The sequence below is a fragment of the Phyllostomus hastatus genome, unplaced genomic scaffold (assembly GCF_019186645.2).
Source record: "Phyllostomus hastatus isolate PE091 unplaced genomic scaffold, TTU_PhHast_1.1 phas_scaffold_1674, whole genome shotgun sequence".
In the NCBI taxonomy this organism is placed as follows: domain Eukaryota; kingdom Metazoa; phylum Chordata; class Mammalia; order Chiroptera; family Phyllostomidae; genus Phyllostomus; species Phyllostomus hastatus.
Window position 1 is genome coordinate 6,513,453 of NW_025334011.1, and position 21,564 is coordinate 6,535,016.

The window sequence follows — 21,564 nt, forward strand, 5'->3', positions numbered from 1 at the left end:
CTGTGACAGCACTTAGCTTATGTTAGCTATGAATGCGTCATAGCTAATGCTTTAATGGAGAGAATGTGCCCTATTAATCATTTTATCTCTTGCAGAGTCACATATAGTGGTTGGCATAATAGGTATTTATTGAATAATGAACTGTAAATTGAACATGAGTTGAAGAAGACCCAGATTATTTATAGAAGATAATTCTGGTATTAAGATTCAAAAATACAAATTCAGCACATAGACATGGGGTGCCAACCTCTGTTCACACTTACGTTGTTCCCTTCCGCTAATGTCTACAGGGCTAGTGAGGCAGTAACTGTTTTGTTGGAGAAAGTCTTTTTCTGCTCTTGCCAGGATTCTAGTAAAAAATACCACTTGTTAACACGCCCAACAAATCAAGTAAAATATTGGCATCATCGAGAACTTAAATTTGTCTTTAGGCCTGTCATGCATTATCCATACAGCCTACTAAATTTACTGTGATGCATTAGAATTCAGACATCTTAACATTGTTGTTTTTATATAATATCATGCTTTTATCTGAGAAGATAAGATTTATGTAAAATTGTCAATCTTTGTTTTTCTTTTAGTCAATAAATAAAAAAGGTACATTCTTCTCTATTTTTATCACAAAATATTCTTCTTTACACACTTGAGAATGAGTGGAACTTGTTGGTTGAGAACTTGTATTTCTTACAACATAATAACATACTATCTTGAAAGTGCTGCTATAAATAATATTTATTGCATTCAGGAGTACTAAATAAAGCATAGCTATGAAATTGATTTTGTTGCACATTCTGTAGGTATTCTAATAGGTAGGTATGAATAAAAGACTTCCCCTAAGCATCACGTAACTAAAAGTACAAGTAGTTTTTGCATTTTATCTCATTTAATAAAAGTTTCAGAATGCAAAAAAATACTGCTTAATTACACATAATTTATGAATTCTTAATTATTCAGATAGATTGAATTTGTTGAATTAGTGATTAGTGTTCCTTTTTTGAATACAGACTTGACAACATGAAATATTAATGAATGTTCTATTGAAATTGCTGATGATGAATTCTGGTGATGATGAAGAATTTAAAACAAACCTCTTTTACATACAGGAATGTGCTTGTATTCTTGATATTTTTATTAAACTGAAACATTGATGTTTCTCTTAAAGCTACTTATTTTTATCCCAGATGCACATAGTGGTATACATTTCTATTCAGTTTTATCTCTGATGTGCAGAGAATTACCACAGAGGATAATAATTTGAGTTTTCATTATTAGGGAAACAGGGATTATTCCCTATGGTAATTATAGGAAAGTTGACGGGTCATAAGTGAGAAAGGTAACAGTGGTGAGTGGAACAGAGAATGCGCTGGTTGTGAGCAGCACAAATGTGCAAATGTAAAGCACGTACAGGGTGATCACAGACATAGGAAACCTTCCCCATGCCCGCTAGAGTCAACTTTTGTTTGCCTGAGACCTTGGGTCTTCTGTCTTATTTCTACTTTCCCTTGCAACTAGTACAACACTACGTGCCTGTGTATGTATAGATAGGCCTGTGGTAAGTGCCTCCTTAATTAATTTAATTATTTATCCCTATCCAGACAAGTTACTAAATTTACTCTTTGTCTTCAAGGCTGTGTTCAAATGCTATCAACACAAGTGATACACATTGTTCTGTGAAGTAATCTGAGGCAGTTTTAGTTGTTTGACATGCTTTTAAAGGTGTGACCATTGATTGGTTGTGATGCTATTACGAGTGAGTTTGAAGGTTAAGTGGGCCACATCTATAGTTGGTCATTCCTCTTAGGTAAAAGCATCAACACTAGTATCTCTCATAATGATTATTTTTTCTTAACAAGTATTGCTAGACACGTTTTCAAAGACCAATGGGTTTACACATGTGCAAAATTTGAATTATGTGTCTGGCAACACAGAATGAACACTTTAGTGCATAGCTGCTGGAACACACACACACACACACACACACTAAATGTGTAAGTTTAGAGCTTATAATAAATGAGCTTGTCTATAGAAAGGATGTGACATGGTGACTCAACAGAGGATATTTCATTTGTATAAAAATGAAAAGAATTTTAATAAAATTGTTAACCACATATGAATTTCTTTTAGCTACACAATTATTTTCACTGCTGTATTAAAATTCTTACTCAGGAGTGTGGATTCTCTGGCATCCTGTAGATGTTCTGACTTACTGCTAGTTTATCAGCGAACACTAGCTAGGTGGTGTCATGATCAGAGAAGAGGATGTTTTTAATCTGTCTGTGTACGTGGGCCCACTGCTGTTCATAGATAAGAGAGAGAAGAGAAACAAGGTATAGTGTTGAAGTGTGAAAAACTAAAAGATCAAAAAAAGCACACTTATCCTTTAAGAATGGTTTCCTTAAACATTATTTTCAGAGAAACATGCAAATAACGTAATGGAAAGCCAACAAAAAGCAATCTGCAAATATAATTTAAGAAATGAGTACATAAATATGATTTTCATTTTAGCTTGAAATATGCATGAAAGTGGTGTTTGATCCTGATCAAGTTGTAGAGAAATGATAAAAATTGGTTTTCTGTAATATCCGTTCACACATCATAAAGATTTTTCAGAGGAAAGACTTATAATAGGAAATTCTTCTTTTCCTTTAAATAACACTACAGTAGAATTTATCTTTCCTTGTCTAGACTCTGATCAATTGAAACTCTCCCCTCGAAGCATCTGTCTTTAATTTTTTTTTTGTGAATCCAAAACGAAATTCTAAAAGGCACATTTCAAAATGTCAATCAAAGTGACGTTTGTTATTCAGGCACTTTAATTCAATAAGTACTTAGCACCTATAACATGCCTGATATTGGACTATGTATACAATGGAATTACTTAAAATAAAAAAAACATACATTGTATATTTTGTTTGACAGTTAAGACTTACACACACTGACCAGTCAGAGAACACAGTATGCTAAGCTTTGCACGCAGACAAAAGCGCTATGGGGTTCAGAGAAATGATGAATTATTATGAAGTGGGGGAGCTGAAAAGAAACTTCCTGGGGAAGGTAAGTTGGGAAAGCTGCATATGTCCAAAGTGGGTGACAAGGAAGAGAAACCAGTGTTCAAGGTCTGGGAAACAGCAAGAACAAAAGGAAAAGGGTGAGGTATTTTAGACAGCAGAAAGTAAATGAGCCTAGAGCAGATTCGTTTGTTTGGAGTGGTGGGGACCCAGTAGTGGCTGCAGCCTCAGACTATGCTTTCAGATTTACTTCAAGTTTCAGAGTTCTCACCGTGCATCTATCATTGTCTTGTTGATGACATTACTTATGGCATTCTCTGCCTTATGCCATCCTTATTTTATCCTTCTTAAAAATTAATTTTTTATTTTTCAATTACAGTTGGCATACAATATTATATCAGTTTCAGGTGTACAACATGATGATTAGACATAACTTATGAAGTGACTGCCCTGATAAATCTAGCACCCATCTGACACCATACGTTGTTATTACAATATTATTGACTATATTCCCCATGCAGTTCCCTTTGCATCCCCATGACTGTTTTGTAATATCAATTTATACTTCTTTATCCCTTCCTTTTTCACCCACCCCCCAGCATCCTCCCTATCCAGCAATCATCTAAACGTTCTCTCCATCTATGCATTTGTTTGTTTCATTTGTTTATTTTTTTAGATTCCACATATAACTGATATCACATAGTATTTGTCTTTGACTTATTTCACTTAGCATAATACCCTTCAGGTCCATCCGTGTTGTTGTAATTGGTACTCTTTTAAAAAAAATTATTTTAAAGATATTTTTATTTATTTTTAGAGAGAGGGTAAGGGAAGGAGAAAGAGAGGGAGGGAAACATCAGTGTTTGGTTGCCTCTCACATGCCCCTTGCTGGGGACCTGGCCTGCAACCCAGGCATATGCCCTGACCAGGAATCAAACCAGCAACCTTTTGGTTTGCAGGCCCACACTCAATCCATTGAGCTACACCCTTTTGTTTTAAGTTTTCCACTTCAGAATCCAAACCTTTTCTTATAGTCCCATACACCGAGCAGTTTCCTATTTCTTGTTGTCTTCAACTACCTGTATTTCTTCCCTGAAGACTGTCTTTAAAGATCCAGGAAACCACCCAGGTTTAAGTTGTCCAATGTACTTGAGTTCCATATACCTTTAATAAGCACTTACTACAAGACTGGCATATACAGAGACAAAGAAGCCATGGTTCCTGCCCTCCAAAAACTTTCAAGCAGGAAAAATCTTTTCCTGCCCTAGTCTTCCTATATTGTCTTTTATTACAACTGCAGTTTAAAGTTTTTCAAAATAGAAAAAATAAAATAAATGGTAAATACTAAGAAGCTTAATATCACCCCAAATAGAATAATCAATAGATTATATCTGTGAAGTACCTGTGATGAAAGGGTAGTGTGGTTGAGTAATTTGTGTCCCAGCTCTGTCACTTCAAGTTTAACTTTGAACAAGATGATATAGGAAAAGGGGAGGGAAACTGTTATTTCTTGGTAACCTACTATGTGTCCGGCACTGTGATTTGTAACAATTATATATTGAATACTCATAGATCACATGACCTCCCAGCTGCCACTTCAAAAAACAAAAATAAAACCAGCACCATTACCAAAAACATAGCAAAAGAACACATTCTTCCCATGTTAAAGATCAATAAAATTCAGGTACAGGTAGGCTAAGTAGCTTGAGGTTTCAGACACATTCGAGAGTTGAGCCTTGTCTTAATCTTCCAACTCTACCACTTACTAGGTTTGGGGCTAAGATATTCATTCATTTATTCAATACTCACAGTTTTTCAAACATGTTGCTTGGCACTGGGTTTTAAATAAACAATGTGACATGGTTTCTTCCCTTAAAAGCTCTTACAATGTAACAAAGGAAGACAGGCACATAAGGAAGCCTTATAAATCAGTGAGAAGTGTAGTTCTGGAAGTCCGTGAAGAGTAGTGTGGGATAAAAATGAGTCCATTGTATCCAGGTCTGGCAGATAGCAGAGGCCAGGACAGCTTTCACAAGAACTGCGGCCCTGGAGATTCACATAGTCACCCACTGAGTCAGGTGACTGTGAGAAAGAACAAGGCATTCTTACTTGAGCACTGGGGCCTGAAGCAGCTTGGTAAGAAATGAAAATGACTCAGAGTGGCTGGTGTGAGAGAGTTCTAAGTCATAGCTAAAAATATCTGTTTTCTTGGTTAGATAATTAAATAAATAACATATGTATTGTGTCAAACATAATGTTTATATAGGTTCTTAATAAATGTTTCTTTGTACTGTTGTTCTTTTAGTCACTGTGTTTGATTATACCACCTTCTAGCTCTGAAATTCCATGAGTCCTGCCATGTGGCACAGGTTCTCTTATGTATTGGTTCATACACTGTCTAGCACATTGTACACATGAAATAAATATTCTCTAGCTCAGCTGGCAGCAGTTTGGTTAAAAGAGGATGTGAATTTTGATAAATGGTTGAAATGAAAGCTGAATTTAGCTTCAATCCTCTCCTTGTCTTTGTTCCTCTACAGAAACTTGAATAGCATTTTCCACGTGTGTATGTGAATGTTGTGGCAGTGTAGAGTTCAACACATTGAGACAGAATTCAAGATTTTCCATGGGAACTTCTTTCCAGAAGAGCTGCTTTTCTGTCCCCAGAAATTCCTAAGGTCATAACATCAACCATACGGCAACATTCGAAGGCAACATGCGGCAACATTCGAAGGCAACATGCTGTGATAGCATAGTATTGAGAGCACAACATGTCTGTACAGAGCTTACAGTCAACTCCACCTCCACTATCAGTGTTCCCTCTGTCTTCATTATATGGTTGTGTACACACTTGTATCTCCTCTCGAAAGAGTATAAGCTCTTTGAAACCTTGACTTGTCTTATTCAACTTTGCCTTGCCTAGTGACCACCTCAAGTCACAGCATGTCTACCAGGGTGTCCAAACTTTTGGCATCTCTGGCCATACTAGAAGAAGAAGAGTTGTCTTGGGCCACACATTAAATACACAAACACTAATGCAAACTGATGAGCAAAAAAAAGGTTTCAAGTAACTTTACAATTTTGTGTTAGGTTGCATTCATAGCCATCCTGGGCCACATGGGGCCTGCCAGTGGTGGGTTGGGCACCTCTAACCCACTGTAGATATTCAGCAAGTATTTGTTAAGTTAAAAAAAAATACCTGGTTAATCAGAATATAAAGATAACCTTATTTATTATATAGTAGGGTTCCCTAAACTCTAGCAGCTCACTCATATTAAGGTAAGTGATAAGGCCAGAAGGCATAGGAGGGGACCCTACAACATCAGATTGTAGCTATCATATCATTTATTGCACATTTTCAAGGAAAGTCTGCATGGTATAGTGGTTAAGAGCATGAGCTATAAGCCATACTACCTGGGTGTGAACCTTGTGCAAGTCATAAGACCTTGAACACATAACCTAATTTCTCTGTGCATCAATATTCTCTCATCTACAAAGTAGAATAATAATCTGAAATGCTATCTAATAGCATTGTCATAAAGATTTATTGAGTTAATACGTGTAATGCACTTTAGAATAGCACGGGTACATCAGAAGTACCTAATCAGAATATATTCTTATTTTATACTCTGCTAAATTTTTATATAAATATAATGGGGAGCAGGGTAGTACTTGGCCATAGGAAAGAAATGCAAAGGCTATTAAGGATGGGAATGTTAGGAAAATATCCAGAAATGTGACTGTAATATCCAATTTAGGCCAAATAACTTCTTTAGGCAGAAAAATATTCCTGCCATGAGGTGTGAGGCTGAGGTGCTGTGTTCCTGATGGAACCTGCTTGCCTGGGTGGGGGATCAACATGTCTCTCTTGGTGGTGAAGTGGCCTACCTTTTTTTTTCTAAAGATATTATTAATCTATTTTTACAGGGGAAGGGAGGGAAAAAGAAAAGGAGAGAAACATCAGTATATGGCTGCCTCTCGCATATCCCCCCCTGGAGACCTGGTCAGCAACCCAGGCATGTGCCCTGACTAGTAGTTGAACCAGCAACCCTGTGCTTCACAGTCCAGGGTTCAATCCACTGAGCCACACCAGCCAGGGCCAAAGTGGCCTACCTCTTGAAGTCATTTTTGTAAGTATGGCCAAGTTGTAGGAAAAATTGTATCACAAAAAATCACTTCAAGTCAAATGAGTTATATGTCCTATTAAGAGTATTTGTAAGCAGGTTGGTATTTATTTTTAGATTTTATTATTTATTTATTTTTAGAGAGCGGGGAAGGAAGGGAGAAAAAGAGGGAGGGGAACCTTGATTTGAGAAAGAAACATCAATCAGTCGCTTCTCATACACACCTGGACTGGGGACGGAACCCACAGCCCAGGCATGCACCCTGATGGGACATGGAACCAGCGATCTTTCACTTTGTGGGATGACACACAACCAGCTGAGCCACACTGGTTAGGGCAGCAGCTTGGTATTTTAAACCATATGATGAGATTGATTTTTCTTAGTACATAAAGTTTATAATGTGTAGTGATGATGTGGAGTACTTTAAACAGGATTTAAATATCAGTGATCTAAAGGGCCACTTCTTTTAATAATGGAGACATATGTTCTTTAATTAATGGACTGTAAGACTTTTACTTTCTCAGAAAGCAAAGATTTGGACATTCACCTGTATATAAAGCAATAATGTTAGGCAAAGAAAATAATATTCCTAATAGTAAAACATTATGAGGTTAACAATGATAGAGGCATATCATCAGAGGGAAACATTGATTTGTGAGCAAAAATGATTCATCAGGCATCGGAAGTGATGACTTATAAAGGTAATTATGGCACTAGACAAAGCCTTTTGGGATAAATATATTTTCTTTGATTCATGTCAGTCACTCTTTCTCACTTAAGATTACATGTGTCTTTGAGAGCCACTTTACTACAAAATACGTGAGGGTCAAAGTAACAAGAAGGGTTACAGTTTTCCAGTAGAAGATAAAATATAATAATCTTCCTTCCCTACATTGTCAAAATCCTTCATGTTTAAGGATATCAGAAACCTTTAGTTAGCTACAATGAACTGTTGACTTTATCAGAATACTGTAACATGAAACCTTGCAAAGTGAAGCAATCTGTTTTAAAAACAGTTCATTACGTGGCCAGTTCCCAACTATTTTTTATAGCAGTACAGCTACAAATATTTGAAAGTTGAAATGTAATTTTTATTTCTTTACCTTTATTAAATTATTCTATATCTGGGTTCTTACTGTAGGTCACCTCAATGCCAGTTTTTAAGATGGTCAGAATATTATCCATACATATATTTTTCAGAGATTTTTATTTCCCAAAGCCAAATTGGATATTCTTTCATAACCATGGCCTAACAATGAGTGCAAAGTAAAGTACTATAATTCTCAACAAAATTTTCCTGCTATTTAATAGTCTGCCCTTAGTATCCTAACTTCTGCCTACAAATTGGTTTAAAAATGTTCATTCTTAACTCACAAAGTTGCTGGAAGGGTACAACCTGACAGTAGATATCAATAAGTTTTGCTAGGAGAAATGTTTTATAAATGCTTTGGCATTCTTATAATTAGTTATGTTGTTATTATCTGTCATGGAATTTTGTGCAGTTAACATTCTATTCAAATTTTATTACATGCTTGGTGAAAAAGTAAATACATTGCTTGGTGTTACCTGTAGTTTTGGAGGTGTGTGTGTGTGTGTGTGTGTGTGTGTGTTTAGGTGTGTGATAATTTGTGTTAAGGCATAGGCCTTAACACAAATTATCAACTTCTATATCAGAGATCAGGTTCTATGGGTACATAGAAGTGATTTTCCTTACTACAGCAATTGTAGTAAATTGGCTCCCAAACTGATATTTATTCTTGTGATCTATTTGTAAACTATTTATTCTTGTGATCAGGAGAAGTTGTATTAGGCCCAAACTCTGTATGCTGGACTGATTCCAGTTTTGAACTGTGTGACATGGCTAAATATCTGCTTGAAAAATGTAATTCAAACGTAGAATGAGACTCCACAGTGAACCCCTCACTAAAAAAAATGGCCAGCTTATTTCTAAATGGCAATCCCCAACTGTCACATCACATCAATCATGTGACATAGTAAATCTGACTCCCATTGAGCAGGAATGTACTTTAAAGGTCAGGTATCCTGGTGAAATTTAGCTCAGTAAGTTGTGCAGCAAAAATGCCTAAATCAGAGCACTGTGGTGGCATCGGCAAAAATAGTTGCTCTTCAAATAGCAAAGGGGAGGAGAAAATGGAAGATTTTTTTAAGGTTAAAGTCTTTTGCCTATGCACATTTCCTAACGTTTCTGCCTGTATCTCAAAAAGTTGAATAAAGAAATGGGGTTGGAGATTTTATAGAAGGTGCACACCGGAGTCCTACAAGCACAACTTATTTGGCCTATATTTTAAAAATTGGGCAAATACCATATTCTTAAAATCATCCATATTTCTGACTTCTCAAGGAACTGGAACCTTTGGCTACAGTGGTCTTGTATTCACATGGGAGAGAAGCAGGCTGGAGCTGAGAATCAGTTCCTCTCTTTACACATGCCCTGCAACTTGCTACTCTGTATCCTGCCCTTACTCACTTCACTCCGCAGGCACAGACACCCGCAGTTCATAAAATGGGTGCAACGGAACTTTTTTTTCTTTTTTTTTAATGAACAAATCTCTCTATTAAATAAATGGTGGGGTGGGGGGACGGAGGAAGCCAATGATGGTTTGTTTCCAAACAATCCTAAGTCTCCCGTTTTGCAATGATCTGATCCAAACCTACTTCTCCAGTATGGAACTAAGCGTGGAAGGATGGACGTTGTCGTCCAGCTCTGCCACAAACCCTCTGTGTGACCTTGGGCGAGTCCGTTAAGCTCTCTGGGCCAAAGGTGACGGTATGTAAACGGTCTTAATACCTGTTGTGAATATCTCTCACGGCTGTTGCGCAGCACACGTGAGGCTTTGAAAGTACACCTAATTTATGAACCGCAAAACGCTTCCCAGCACAGGCGTCTGTGAGAGTGCGACACTGGTTTTAGAAGTCGGTTACGGGAATCCGCTCTAGTTCCGTGCTGCCCCTATCTCCCACGCTCCGGGTGGGCGAGCGGAAGACGAATCACAAGGGAGATCTGGAAAACTGGCTTAGAGATGCAGCAAAAGTTCCTTAGCGGGGGTAAAGTTGTTGGCGGCATTTTTCAGTCCCCAGTGTAACACAGAAACTCCTAACAGAGATGGCAGACCCCGCCCCGCGGGCAGCGCGGGAACAGGCCCGCCCAGCTTCCTGCTCGAAGCCGGGGTTCCACAGTTCTGGCCTGCCTCCTCGTAGGGACCCCAGACCCAGGACCCCACCCCTCGCGCTCACCCTCAACCCCCCACAATCACCTCTCCGGTCCCCCCCTCCACGTGACAAGAGCCGGAACCGTCACTTCCGGCGGTGCGGGCAGCGCGCCTGCGCGAGGCGCCCAGCCTCTTCGAGCGGTTGGCAGCGGCGCCGCGCCGCCAACGGCCACGAGTGGCGGGCGGCGTGGGTCCAGCTCAGGCGCCGCCGCTGGCTGCGGTCCTGACCGTGCGGGTCTAGGGAAGCCCAGCCCACTCTCCGCAGGGGTCAGCCGCCCCGCCCCCTTCTCCCTCCTGCACCCTCCTCCCGGGCTCGGCTCCGAGTGCTCCAAGAGGCGGGGGCGCCCGGGGCACTGGGGGTGGATTTGGCGTCGCCCCCGCGCTCGGGTCCGCCCCCTAACGCCCCGCCCGGTCCCCGCCCTCCCCACCGCCCTCTGCGGGAGCTGGGTAGCTGCAGCGGGGCCGCGGAGCGGGCGGCGGGGCCGGGGCAGTGAGCTTTGGGAGCGCGGAATGTGAGGCTCGGTGGCCCGAAGCACTCACGGACGCTCGGACGGGCGAGAGGCGGCGACCCCTCGCGGACGACCGGCCGTTCCGGGCTGCGGACTCGCCCTCTCGCTCGCCCTTGTGCACTCCCCACGCCCTCCAGCGCGCCGGCGGGACCATGAAGAAGTTCTCTCGAATGCCCAAGTCGGAGGGCAGCGGAGGAGGAGCGGCGGGCAGCGGAGCCGTCGGGGTCGGGGCCGGCTCTGGCTCTGGGAGCTCGTCCGTGGGGGTCCGGGTGTTCGCGGTCGGCCGCTATCAGGTCACCCTGGAGGAGTCGCTGGCTGAAGGTACGGGCGCCCGGGGAGGCAGGTGAGGTAGGGTTGGGGTGTGGCGGTGGCTTCTCCCGGTCCTCGCCCGCTTCTCTGGTCGCCTTCTCGGTTTACTCTTCTTCCCTCTCCGCATCCTCTGTTGGGCCAGCGGGGGCTCTTAAGAGTAACTCGGGAATTCGCTCTTAAGCCAGCTCTTCTCGCCGCTGGCTGCTCTGACCAGTGCAGAGCTCCCATTACGAGTTTAAGTCATTTTCGGTCCCTCTTGACGCAAGGAAATAAATAGAAAACGTCCTAGCGAGTGATGTGGGTTATGATTGGGTCAGTGACTCATTAGAGGGTCAGATCGAGCAGAATTGAGGCTCTGCTCTGCCAGCTGTGGCTCAGGCGGGTGTCATGCGTTGGCCTCTTCATCGCAGGCTCCAGCCGCGCCGCAAGGCACAGGACCCTGCAGCCTCTGGTGTTGAACCTGGTTTTGCGCCTGCTCTGTCATCAGTTGAAAAACAGTGTATTTCTGTGTGTGCGCGTGTTGGAGGTGATAATTTGCCTCAAATTCAGTTAGTAGGTGGCTTTGGGAGAACAGGTAAATTTGAAATCCCTTTATCTTTTGTTATTTAGAATCTTTCCTATTCATTCTCTTTCAGTATGTCCCTTTGGTAGTACTTTTAAGTGGTGGTATGAAAACAGGTAAACTAACTTGCGAAGTTTTGTGTTCCGTCCTTCAGTATCTTTACCAGGTTATATCAGCAGTTGCAGGTCTGCTTACAAAAAAGTTTACTCCATTTTAAAAAGAAAAAATCCTACACGTAGTTTTGTGTTATTTGTGTTATTATAATTGGCGTGTTCAAAATACTTTCTCTTGTTTATTACATGTTACAGTGACTTTTGGGTTTTTAATTGCAAAATGGTATTACAAAGTTAATACTTTTAAAAACTCATAAGAAATAATTGGTTGGTAAACAGCCCTTCTAAGTTCCAAGGTTAAGGGAGAAGACATTTGAAGAGTAGTTTTGGTTCTCTGAAAGATGATGTGGTTTGAAGGCAGTAGGCTGAGATTCCACTTTTGTTTTTTTGACATGCCATAGCAGATTAGTACAAGAGAAAAATCTGAAGGCTTTTGTCTATAAAGTATTCTAAAGGGAAAGAAATGCTGAATTATTTAGAGGTGGATGTCATTGTTTTGCAGAACTTTGCTCCTAATAATGAACCTAGCTGAACCTTGGAGAGATGGAGGAAGGATCCTTAGCTTCTCAAAAGAATGAATATATATGGCGATTGGTCATGATAGGGGCATGACCAATTACTAGGCTGTACAATTTCCTAGTCCTTCATTATGTGTGAATTTCAAGGGATGGTTTAGATTGAGTTGTAGGTTTTAGGAAGACAATGGCTGGTAACCACACATGCCATACTTCTATCTTTGAATTGTATTAAGTAATTGAAGTTGTCTTGAGTAGTACTGCTCTGACTTCATTTCACTACCGTGTCACTAAATTGCAGATGGGTCTTTTATTTACTAGAGAGAAAACACTGACATTTCTTCAAACTAGACTTTGCATTTGTAACTTCTACCACTACTCTAAACATATCCTATCATTACCCTAACCTAGTCATTTTCAATAAAATAAGTAATTTTGGAATATTAAGAATTAAAAATTTCAAAGGGAGAGTGTTGACTCAGTCGCTTAAAAATTTAAAAAAATTCAAACACTAATGTTCCACTGATTTGTCCTTTCTCTTGGAAAAATCTGTAATCAAGTGCTGGAGGAAACAAGGGTTGAAGAAACCATTTTTGGAAGATGGAACTTTGCCACCCAACACCCCACCTTCTGGGACTAGGCTTCAGCTTGCCCTGGAGAGGAGGCTGAGGCCTGGGCTCTCTTCCCTCGAGTATTCTCTCTCCAGCACATACACAACTAAACTTATCTATATTTGGTTTACTTTTTGATTCTGATAATTTATTCCTATTTCAGATGCTTAATATTCTCTCTTCTTTCCAAATAAGTAATGCCATACTTTAGGCAAGATGTTTAAGCACAAGTCTGGTTCTCATTCAAGAATGATCAATAATTGACAGGTGCATTTGTTGGATTATAAGATTAGGGCAAGTGCTTCTGAAAAGGCATTCGAGTTTAGAGTACCTGAGTTGGGGGAGCTATACCATTAAATGGAAAAATGGGTAGAAGCAGAGACCAAAAAACAAATTTGGTAGATTCAAATATTTTGCTTTAGGACTGTTGTTTAAGCAGGGCCCAAGACCCTGTAGAGCTGTGCCCTGGAGTGTTTTTACTACTGTACTGCAAACATAGCGAGATTGCTCTGAATGACCTCTGCAGTGTCTTTGAGGCTTCAGAAAATCCAGCGTACCCACATGTGTGCTCATTCTCTCTCTCTCTCTCTCATTAGTTATGTTCTATAAAATCACCGTAAACAGCAAATTAGCGAATACCGAACCATTCCTCTTAGGGGAAACACAGGGTTAGGGTACTGCAAGCCTCTGTTCACAACCAATCAATACATAACCTTGTTCTAGTTGTGTTTCTGTTTAAAGACACCTTGTTTAATATGTATTGTTGACTGATTAACATTGAACTCATGGCCAACTGCAGTTCATGCCTACATGAAGTTTAGCTAATACACCTGTGTTGTCTGTAAGGGGCATGGTGGCCTTCTTGTGCTTAGGAACACTAGACAACAAAATGCTTGGGAGCCATTTAAAAAAATAAAGTCACCAGTAAAAAGCACAAAAGTGAGAAAAACATGACACTAAATAAATCTTGAAAAGTTACTTGTTTATAATATGAGAGATGAAACCAGAAGGCACAGCATCACCTTTCTGACTCCACCTAAGCCTACTCAAAATTCTCACCACTATGTCCATGTGTGCAAATAACTGAAAGTGCCACTGTATTGATTTGGGGGATTTATGCTGATTTTGGGGGTACAAATACTAGCAAGAGGTGACTTTTCAAATATGGAATCCCCAAATAATGAGGATAAACTATATATACGTATATATATATTTATATGTATATATATGCACATGCATATTTATATATTTTATATACTTAGTTTTAAAAATATAAACAGGTTCCCAGGATTAATATACTTATGTTGTATGTTACACCTAAACTGCTGTAGTAGTTTTCTCTCTGAAATGTTATGTGCTTTGTATCATACTGTCTTTCTAGTTGAGTACATATTTGTTTGAAAATGCTGACCAATTGCACCTTTTTAGATCCTGCTCAAAGCTTAGAGGGCTGACAGTTTATAATGGGGCATTTTCATGGATTTTCTCAAAAGCGGTTTAGTTTCAGGAGTGCATGCTAACCAAATTCAGCTTTGCATTGTAGAAATGAGATGGGGGCATATATAAAATTTAGCTTGAAACAGTGTCATATTGTCAAGCACATACTTGCACAATTTAATGTAATCTTCCAAGTTCATAGTACTGGCTTTTTGATCACATGCCTCCATAAGCCTTCAGTGCTAGAGGAATTTAATATTGATTTTTAACCGGAAGAAGTTGGTTCTTGAGTAGGGGACCTTTTCTTCTAAGTGTTTTGGTTCAAAGTACAATTAACTGGTTTGTGTAGAGACTGGGACATTGTCCATAAATGTGTTGAGATAATTTAATCATGAAGTTACGGGGGTCAGATAGAAATGATATTTTGCATATGATTGGGTGGGGAAGACTATCTGATGTAGGTAGGCATGGGGATTTGGTGGCACTGTCAGTAGTTGGAGGCCAGGAATTTACTACAGAGCTCTGTGAAAGTGTAGTAGTTCTGTCAGAATTAATGGCTTAGATTAAGGGGAGCAAATTTAGGCTTAAGTGTTAATCAGTTCTTGTTAATTTTACAGGAAGTGAATAAAGGACGTTTGTTTTTGCAGTAAGAAAATAATGGGTTTAAGTATATGTCATTTGCAGAAATTATCTGTGGTTTTCCAGTAACTTGTAAGTTAAAGTCCCCAAGAGAGGACCAAGGGAACAGAAGAAGGGGAGAACTGTTACTACTCCATAACTGTTTATACAGTGCCTTTTTGTGTGCCCTGCTTTGTACTAGGTGCTATTTACACAGTGAAGGACAACACAGATGTTTCTCTGGTGTTGAGGAACTTACACATTCTAGTGTGGAAGATAAATGTTAAACAGAAATCATCAAATTAAGGTAGTTAATGCTTTTGAAAATTGCATGAGAAGAAAGCACAGGGTTTTAGGAAAGAAAAACTGATTCAATTTATAGTAGAGGATAAAGGAAGCCTTTAAAAATATTTTAGCAGAAACCTGAACTATGAGAAAAGTTGGGTAAAGGTAGGGGTGTGGAGGTGGTGGTAGTGTGGAGTATGTCATGAAGAGACAAGTCCCTACATGGGGAAGAGCTTCAGGAACTGGAATACATATTCCCAGAGCTTCGGACTATAGTAAATGTATTATATCATGCGGGAGAAGGACCCAAAATGATGTTGGAGGGGTGATCCAGGTCTTTGTATGCCATTTGAGAATTTTAGATTTTTATTTTATGATTTGATGGGCAGCTACTGAAAGATTTAAATTATTACAGTGACAGTCTTGTGGCGACTGCTGTATAGAGACTGATTGAGAGGAGCACAAATTAGATAGTTAAGATGGCACTGAGGATGGAGACAGTGTTACAATGTTTGAACTGGAAGATGAGGATTGGATGGGTGGCTGTTGTAGGAAGCGTGAACAGCGACTTGCTTATGCAAATCTTGGATGGAGGTACTATTTGCTGAAATGTGGAAGTGTAGAGAAGGAACCGTTTTGAGGAGTTGGGAGGATATCCAAAGTTTCAGACATGTTTAGTTGAGATATCTGGGAGGTAATGGCAAGTGGGAAGTTGAGTACATGGTCTGGTAGTCACTCAACAAAAGTATCTGGCTTAGTGAGCATATGACTGTTATTTAAAGTCCTACGAGAGGATAGATGTTGAATTAAACTATCAGGAAACATTGTTTCTTTCTTGTTGTCATGGAGTTAATATCTTATGAAGATTAATAGATGTGTGATATTAACAAGATAATGTACGACAGTACCTAACAGTGTATGCCAAATCTCTCAATAAATATGGGTCAATTTTAGGTTTAGATTTGATTGTAAGCTTTTAGTGAAATCTGATTCTGGAGTTATAATAATTTGCTTTAGATTAGCTATTACATTGATCCTGAATTAAGTACCATTTATATTTGTAAAACATCTGAATCATTTAAATTAGATGATGATTATGTAGCATTCAGCTATATATAATTTTTAAGTTTCAGTCAGCTATATAGAATTTTGACATTCATAGCAGCATATGCTTTCATAATAAAATGAAAGGTAATTTGCCCCCCAAAGGACATTGCATAATCTACATGTGCCATTGATGTTATAATTGTAGGCATAGCTCCTGGGTTGTAATTTTGATTGCCCACTGATATATTTTCTCTAGAGGTGGCAGTTTTATTCAAAGACAAGATAGTAACACTAAAACAATTCCTATTTTTTACTATTTCAGAAAAATGTAGTGGAAATTACACATTTGTCTCTAATAATAAAGTGCTCAACTTAACTAACATGTCAAATTTTTGTGCTTTTAGCAATAGTCAATTTTGTGTGGTTAATACTGACATTCTCATGCTGAACAGAGTAGAAAGGTTGTCTGTGAAAAAATTTTAAATTATGGAAATAAATTAATAGTTGTTAGTATCTTTCTATCATGGGGTCTACAGAAGGGAAAACTTGAAATGATCCTTGATGTTGTTAGTATTAAGGAACATATTAGAAGGTAGAGTTGATGTCTCTCCTTACAATGAGTCTGGTATTTTTTTTTAATTTAATATTTTTAATGTACTGATTTGTGTGAGAGAGAGAAAGAGAGAGAGAAGGAAGGAAGGAGAGGGGGAGAGAAACACAGATTTGTTGTTCTACCTACTTATGCATTTATTGGCTTTCTCCTGCATGTGCCCTGACTGGAGATCAAACCTGCAACCTTGGTGCATCACGATGATGTTCCAACCAACTGATCTACCCGACCAGGGAGAGTCTGGCTTCTTTAATGTTCTTAACCAATTTTGTATATTATTGTGTTGCTCTTTCACCCTGTTTCTTCCAGTTTTTGGTGAGAACATGAAGTAGAACATACACTTACTAGAACACATTTGGTAGCTATCAACATGATTAAAGCCTTGACTTGGAATTCTGAAATTAAAAGTCTAGAAGGGCAATTTCAAAGCTGCATAAGGTTTCATCAGCAAGGGGTTGAGACTGCTTATTCCTTGGTTTTGTCCTGCATCCATCTGGTGAACCATTCATCTACCCACAAGCCTACTACTATTTTTAGGGAACTAAGTTTTGGGGAGTTGAGTGGTTAATGACTGAGCTGTTTTAAATAGTCGGGCACTTAGTTAATTTGGAGATTTTTTTGTGTGTATCATCTGTACAAATAAGATCAGTCAGCACATTTCTCCTAACAGTTTTACATCTTTCTGCAGGAAAGTGGTGATTGGGCCTTTCCAAAGAGAAACTTTGTTTTGGAATTTTTGGTTTGTCCTGATCTCATAGAATTTCAGTAACACTAAGGGCATAGTTTGGGATATAGCCTTTAGGGAGACATTTTGCAATGGATATTATTTTAAAGTATGAAACAATTGTCACTATGTAGTTTGTATATTTTAACATTTTATTAAATATTTGAAATGGCTCGTTCTTGGATTCAACTTTTAAAAGAAAAGGCAAAACTTGGAGTTGGGCCAGCTAGAAAGCCTGGTCCTGCCAGTAACTTGCCTTTTGATATTTTCACCTGTTTCTTCAAGAAAAAATTAGGATAAAGATGAATCTGGAACATCCTTTTCCATTTTAGTATTCTCTGATTCTGTCTATAAAACTGATTCTTACTGTTCCTTCTGATGAGAGGGGAGCATGGGGAAGGAGGGATAAAAATGAATGGTTTTAGGATTGAGACCATAATGAAAGGATTGTGTTTGATCATCATGCATTAAGTTCTTTGGCAAGCTTCACTACGGGTTAGTATTTTACTTTTTAGCCCACAGTATAACATTATTTCTTAATCATTGGAAACAAGTTTTTAATAAGAAGTTGCCTTATGTGGGACCCCTTGAGATAAAGAGATGAGTGCTCAAATAAAATTATGTGTCATTTCAGAGTGCTGTTTAGTTTCAAAGGATATGCCACCTTTATTGCTTCTTTTGTCACTTACTTTGTGTTTCCAAGTGACTCATTTATCATGTATGTAATTTGGACGGTACCTGGAAGTAAGGTGCTTTCTTGGTTTTCAAGTTTTTATTTGGAAAGAATATATGAGGAGAAGTATAGCAATATTTTCTCTGAGTGAGTTTATGGATAGAAAGTTTGCCCATGATGATAATCTGTGAAGAATTAGTTAATTTTTGTTTGCAGTTCTGTCAGCTCTAGTTTGGGTCCTTAAGACCTCTCAGAGAATTACCTATACATGCAGACCGTTCTTCACCTGTTAGGCTCTTTACTCACCCAAATCAATGCTTATATTTATTCTAGTTTATTCTTTCTGAGATGGACCTGTGACAGGTCACTCTCTTACTTGCCTATCAAGTTAAATACAAACTCAGTATCTGGGATTCAAGGCCCTCTGCAGTGTGACCCCAACCAGCCTCTCCAGCCCTAATCTCTCACTTTAACCCTCTATGTATATTTCTGTATATGTGCTTGGTATTTTCTTCCCTTCTCTCATGCTTTCTCATTCCCATTTTCCAGCCCATATTGCTTCATTTTCCTAAAATCTTGCCCTACTCTGTTGAAATTGGATCTTACAGGATACATTTAAAATAGTTACTTTCTTGCAGTCTTTGTCCCCCCCGTGAAACCCCGTTAGCAACCAAATAAGGGTAATTAAGCCTTCCTTTGATGTCAGTGTAGGGACCGTTACTCATATTACACTTATTTTACACAGCTTGCTCATTTTATTGGACGTTCCAATAAAATGTCCAATGAAAAGTTTCCTCTACTGCAAGATTAAGAGCTCCTTTAAGGTTTGGCTTACACTCATCTTTTATCTCTTTCAGTGCTGTACTTGATAGGTATTTAGTATATTTGTTAAGAGACTGAGTTTTGAATTGAAAAGCAGTCAGAGATCCTGTAAAAATTTACTATGAAACAACTGGATAGCAATCATTTTTGACATATCCAGCTGTTCAGTTGATATTTAGGAGCCGGTTGGCCTTGTTTTTCAAGTTTTGTTTAGTTTATTAAAACTAAATAAGCAATAGAGATGTTTAGTGATAATGTAGGTGCAGTGTTCTCTAGATGGATTAAAAATACTGCAAGAATTAATTTTTGATTCATAGCCTGTTTCATTTCTGTTATGAATACACAGATAGTACATCTTTGTTTTGTGGGCACTGCATTACTCTTATTAGACATAGCTCTCAAAAGTGTTCTAGTTGAGTTCCCTTGATCCATATTATCTTTAAAGACAGCCACTGCTGTGGGACAGAGAGAGCAAGCTGAACAGGCCTAAAACATGTGCTCTGAGTATGTAATCTTAACGAAGTAACAATATTGGAAATGGTCAGCATGCCATGGCTTTCTCATTAGTGGCTGATAGTATCAAGGTTTAATGGGACATCGAGCATTTAAGAGGATGAGGGATTAGGAAGTAGGGCATCTCATCTCCTTAATGTCTGGAGGAAGGAAACACATGACCATTATTTTGGAGGCCGCCCTCTAACTAGTCTGTGTGATATTGGAGATGCTCATTTTCTAGTTAGAAAGATACTGCATTTTCTTTTAGATAAAGAAATTTGTAAGCCTGGCATAACTAATCAGAGAGTAGCAAATTAAGTGTGTGTAGTTTTGTTAATAACTAATTATTATCACCCTCAACATTCTTCTGTTGTTCTTTGGTTTTCTAAAAGAGAGGTTTCCAGCATACCACCTCCCCTGCCCAAATACTGTTTGCTTATTTTTAAAAAATTTCGTTGTGTTTGGGTCATTGTTAGGGCTTGCTGGACCTTTCTACATGCTTTAGTATCCAGTATTCTCTTTTGAATGAAATTGTTAGTAGTTAGTCTAGATTTTACTATTCATTATGGAGTGATTAAGATATTAGTACTAAAATGACTTATACATAGTATAGTAAAATATTTTACTTAGTGCCTCTTGTCAGGACTGGTTTTCTAGGGAGTGGGATTATGCATCATTGGCCATGACCCACTTTTTCATTTTCTCGCCTGCATAACAGAATCTCTCCTACTGAATGTTAATGGTCTATTCTTTGTCTACAAAGTAAAAAGAAAAACAAAACCCAGAAACCAAAAACAAACAAAAAAAAGATGCTACAGATGCTACTCACTCATGATCAGTGGGACATAGATTTTGAGGTTTGTTTTTTTTTTTTTTTGTGCCAGAAGTAGGATGTGTATTGGATTGGCTAACAAGTCCATATGTTTTTTTCCCCCCATAAGACACATTTTTCATTTTCACCAGTAACTTTATTGATTTGGATATTTTAAGTATGTTGACTATTTCCTGTCTAGTATAACTTTGATTGTCCTCAGTTAACGTCTTGATTTGATTGCTATCAACTTCAACTGCTCTGCCCAATCGTAGAGCATCATCCAGCAAGAAATCTCCAGCACAAAACTTTGCAACTGCTTTTGACATGTTGTATCAGTCACAGCACCTTCTCGATACACTGCACAAATCTTTTTGCATTTCAGTTACATTTTTACCTTTCTTGAAATAATAAAACATAATATGCCAAAAAATGTTGCTTTTCTTCTTCCATCTTCAATGTTAAAATGGCTATACAATGTTCACCAATTTTGATAAATTTCTTTAAAATGCAAACTGACATGACAGCTGTCACAATACGATGAACAAAATTGTTTTGAATGAAGTTAAAGACAACTAAATGCTTCGAAAGCCATCTTGCGGGTGGGAGGGGGAAACTAACGAACTGTTTGGCCAATCTAACATATGCCCAGCTGTGCATAGGCTTTTAACAAGTGATTGATAACTGATGTTGGTAAGATAGTTAACTGGTGGTGTATACAGTAATGTAGATCTAAAGAGGTGTTCTTGTTTAGTAACTAGCCTGGGTCAAATCCTAGTGACTAGTTAACTAGATTGCTAAATCTTTGTTTTCATCCTTCAACAAAATATTGTTTATATAATCCAAAGGAGAAGTTCTAAGGCTCTCAGTCCAAACTGACGTATTTTTTAAAACCCAATAAAACTAGCTGGTAAGGATTTTTATGTTTTTCAGTTCAGTGAAGTGAGAATTGAAGAAATGTTGTGAGTTTATTTATTTATTTAAAAAAAATTGTACTTGTGCTCTGGTCAGGGTGGCTCAGTTGCTTGGAGCATTGTCCTGTAAATGAAGATTACAGGTTT

The 21,564-nt window shown here is 38.7% G+C and overlaps 1 protein-coding gene across 2 annotated transcripts in view; it reads left to right on the forward strand.

Annotated features, from left to right (window-relative positions):
* Window positions 1–10,491: 10,491 nt before the first annotated feature.
* BMP2K (BMP2 inducible kinase) overlaps window positions 10,492–21,564 on the forward strand; it is a 118,847-nt gene continuing 107,774 nt past the window's right edge. For both annotated transcript variants that reach the window (XM_045857854.1, XM_045857855.1), the window contains exon 1: window positions 10,492–11,192. In XM_045857854.1, coding sequence (XP_045713810.1) covers window positions 11,024–11,192 — 169 coding nt within the window. In that variant the 5' untranslated portion in view covers window positions 10,492–11,023. The remainder of the gene's footprint in view (window positions 11,193–21,564) is intronic.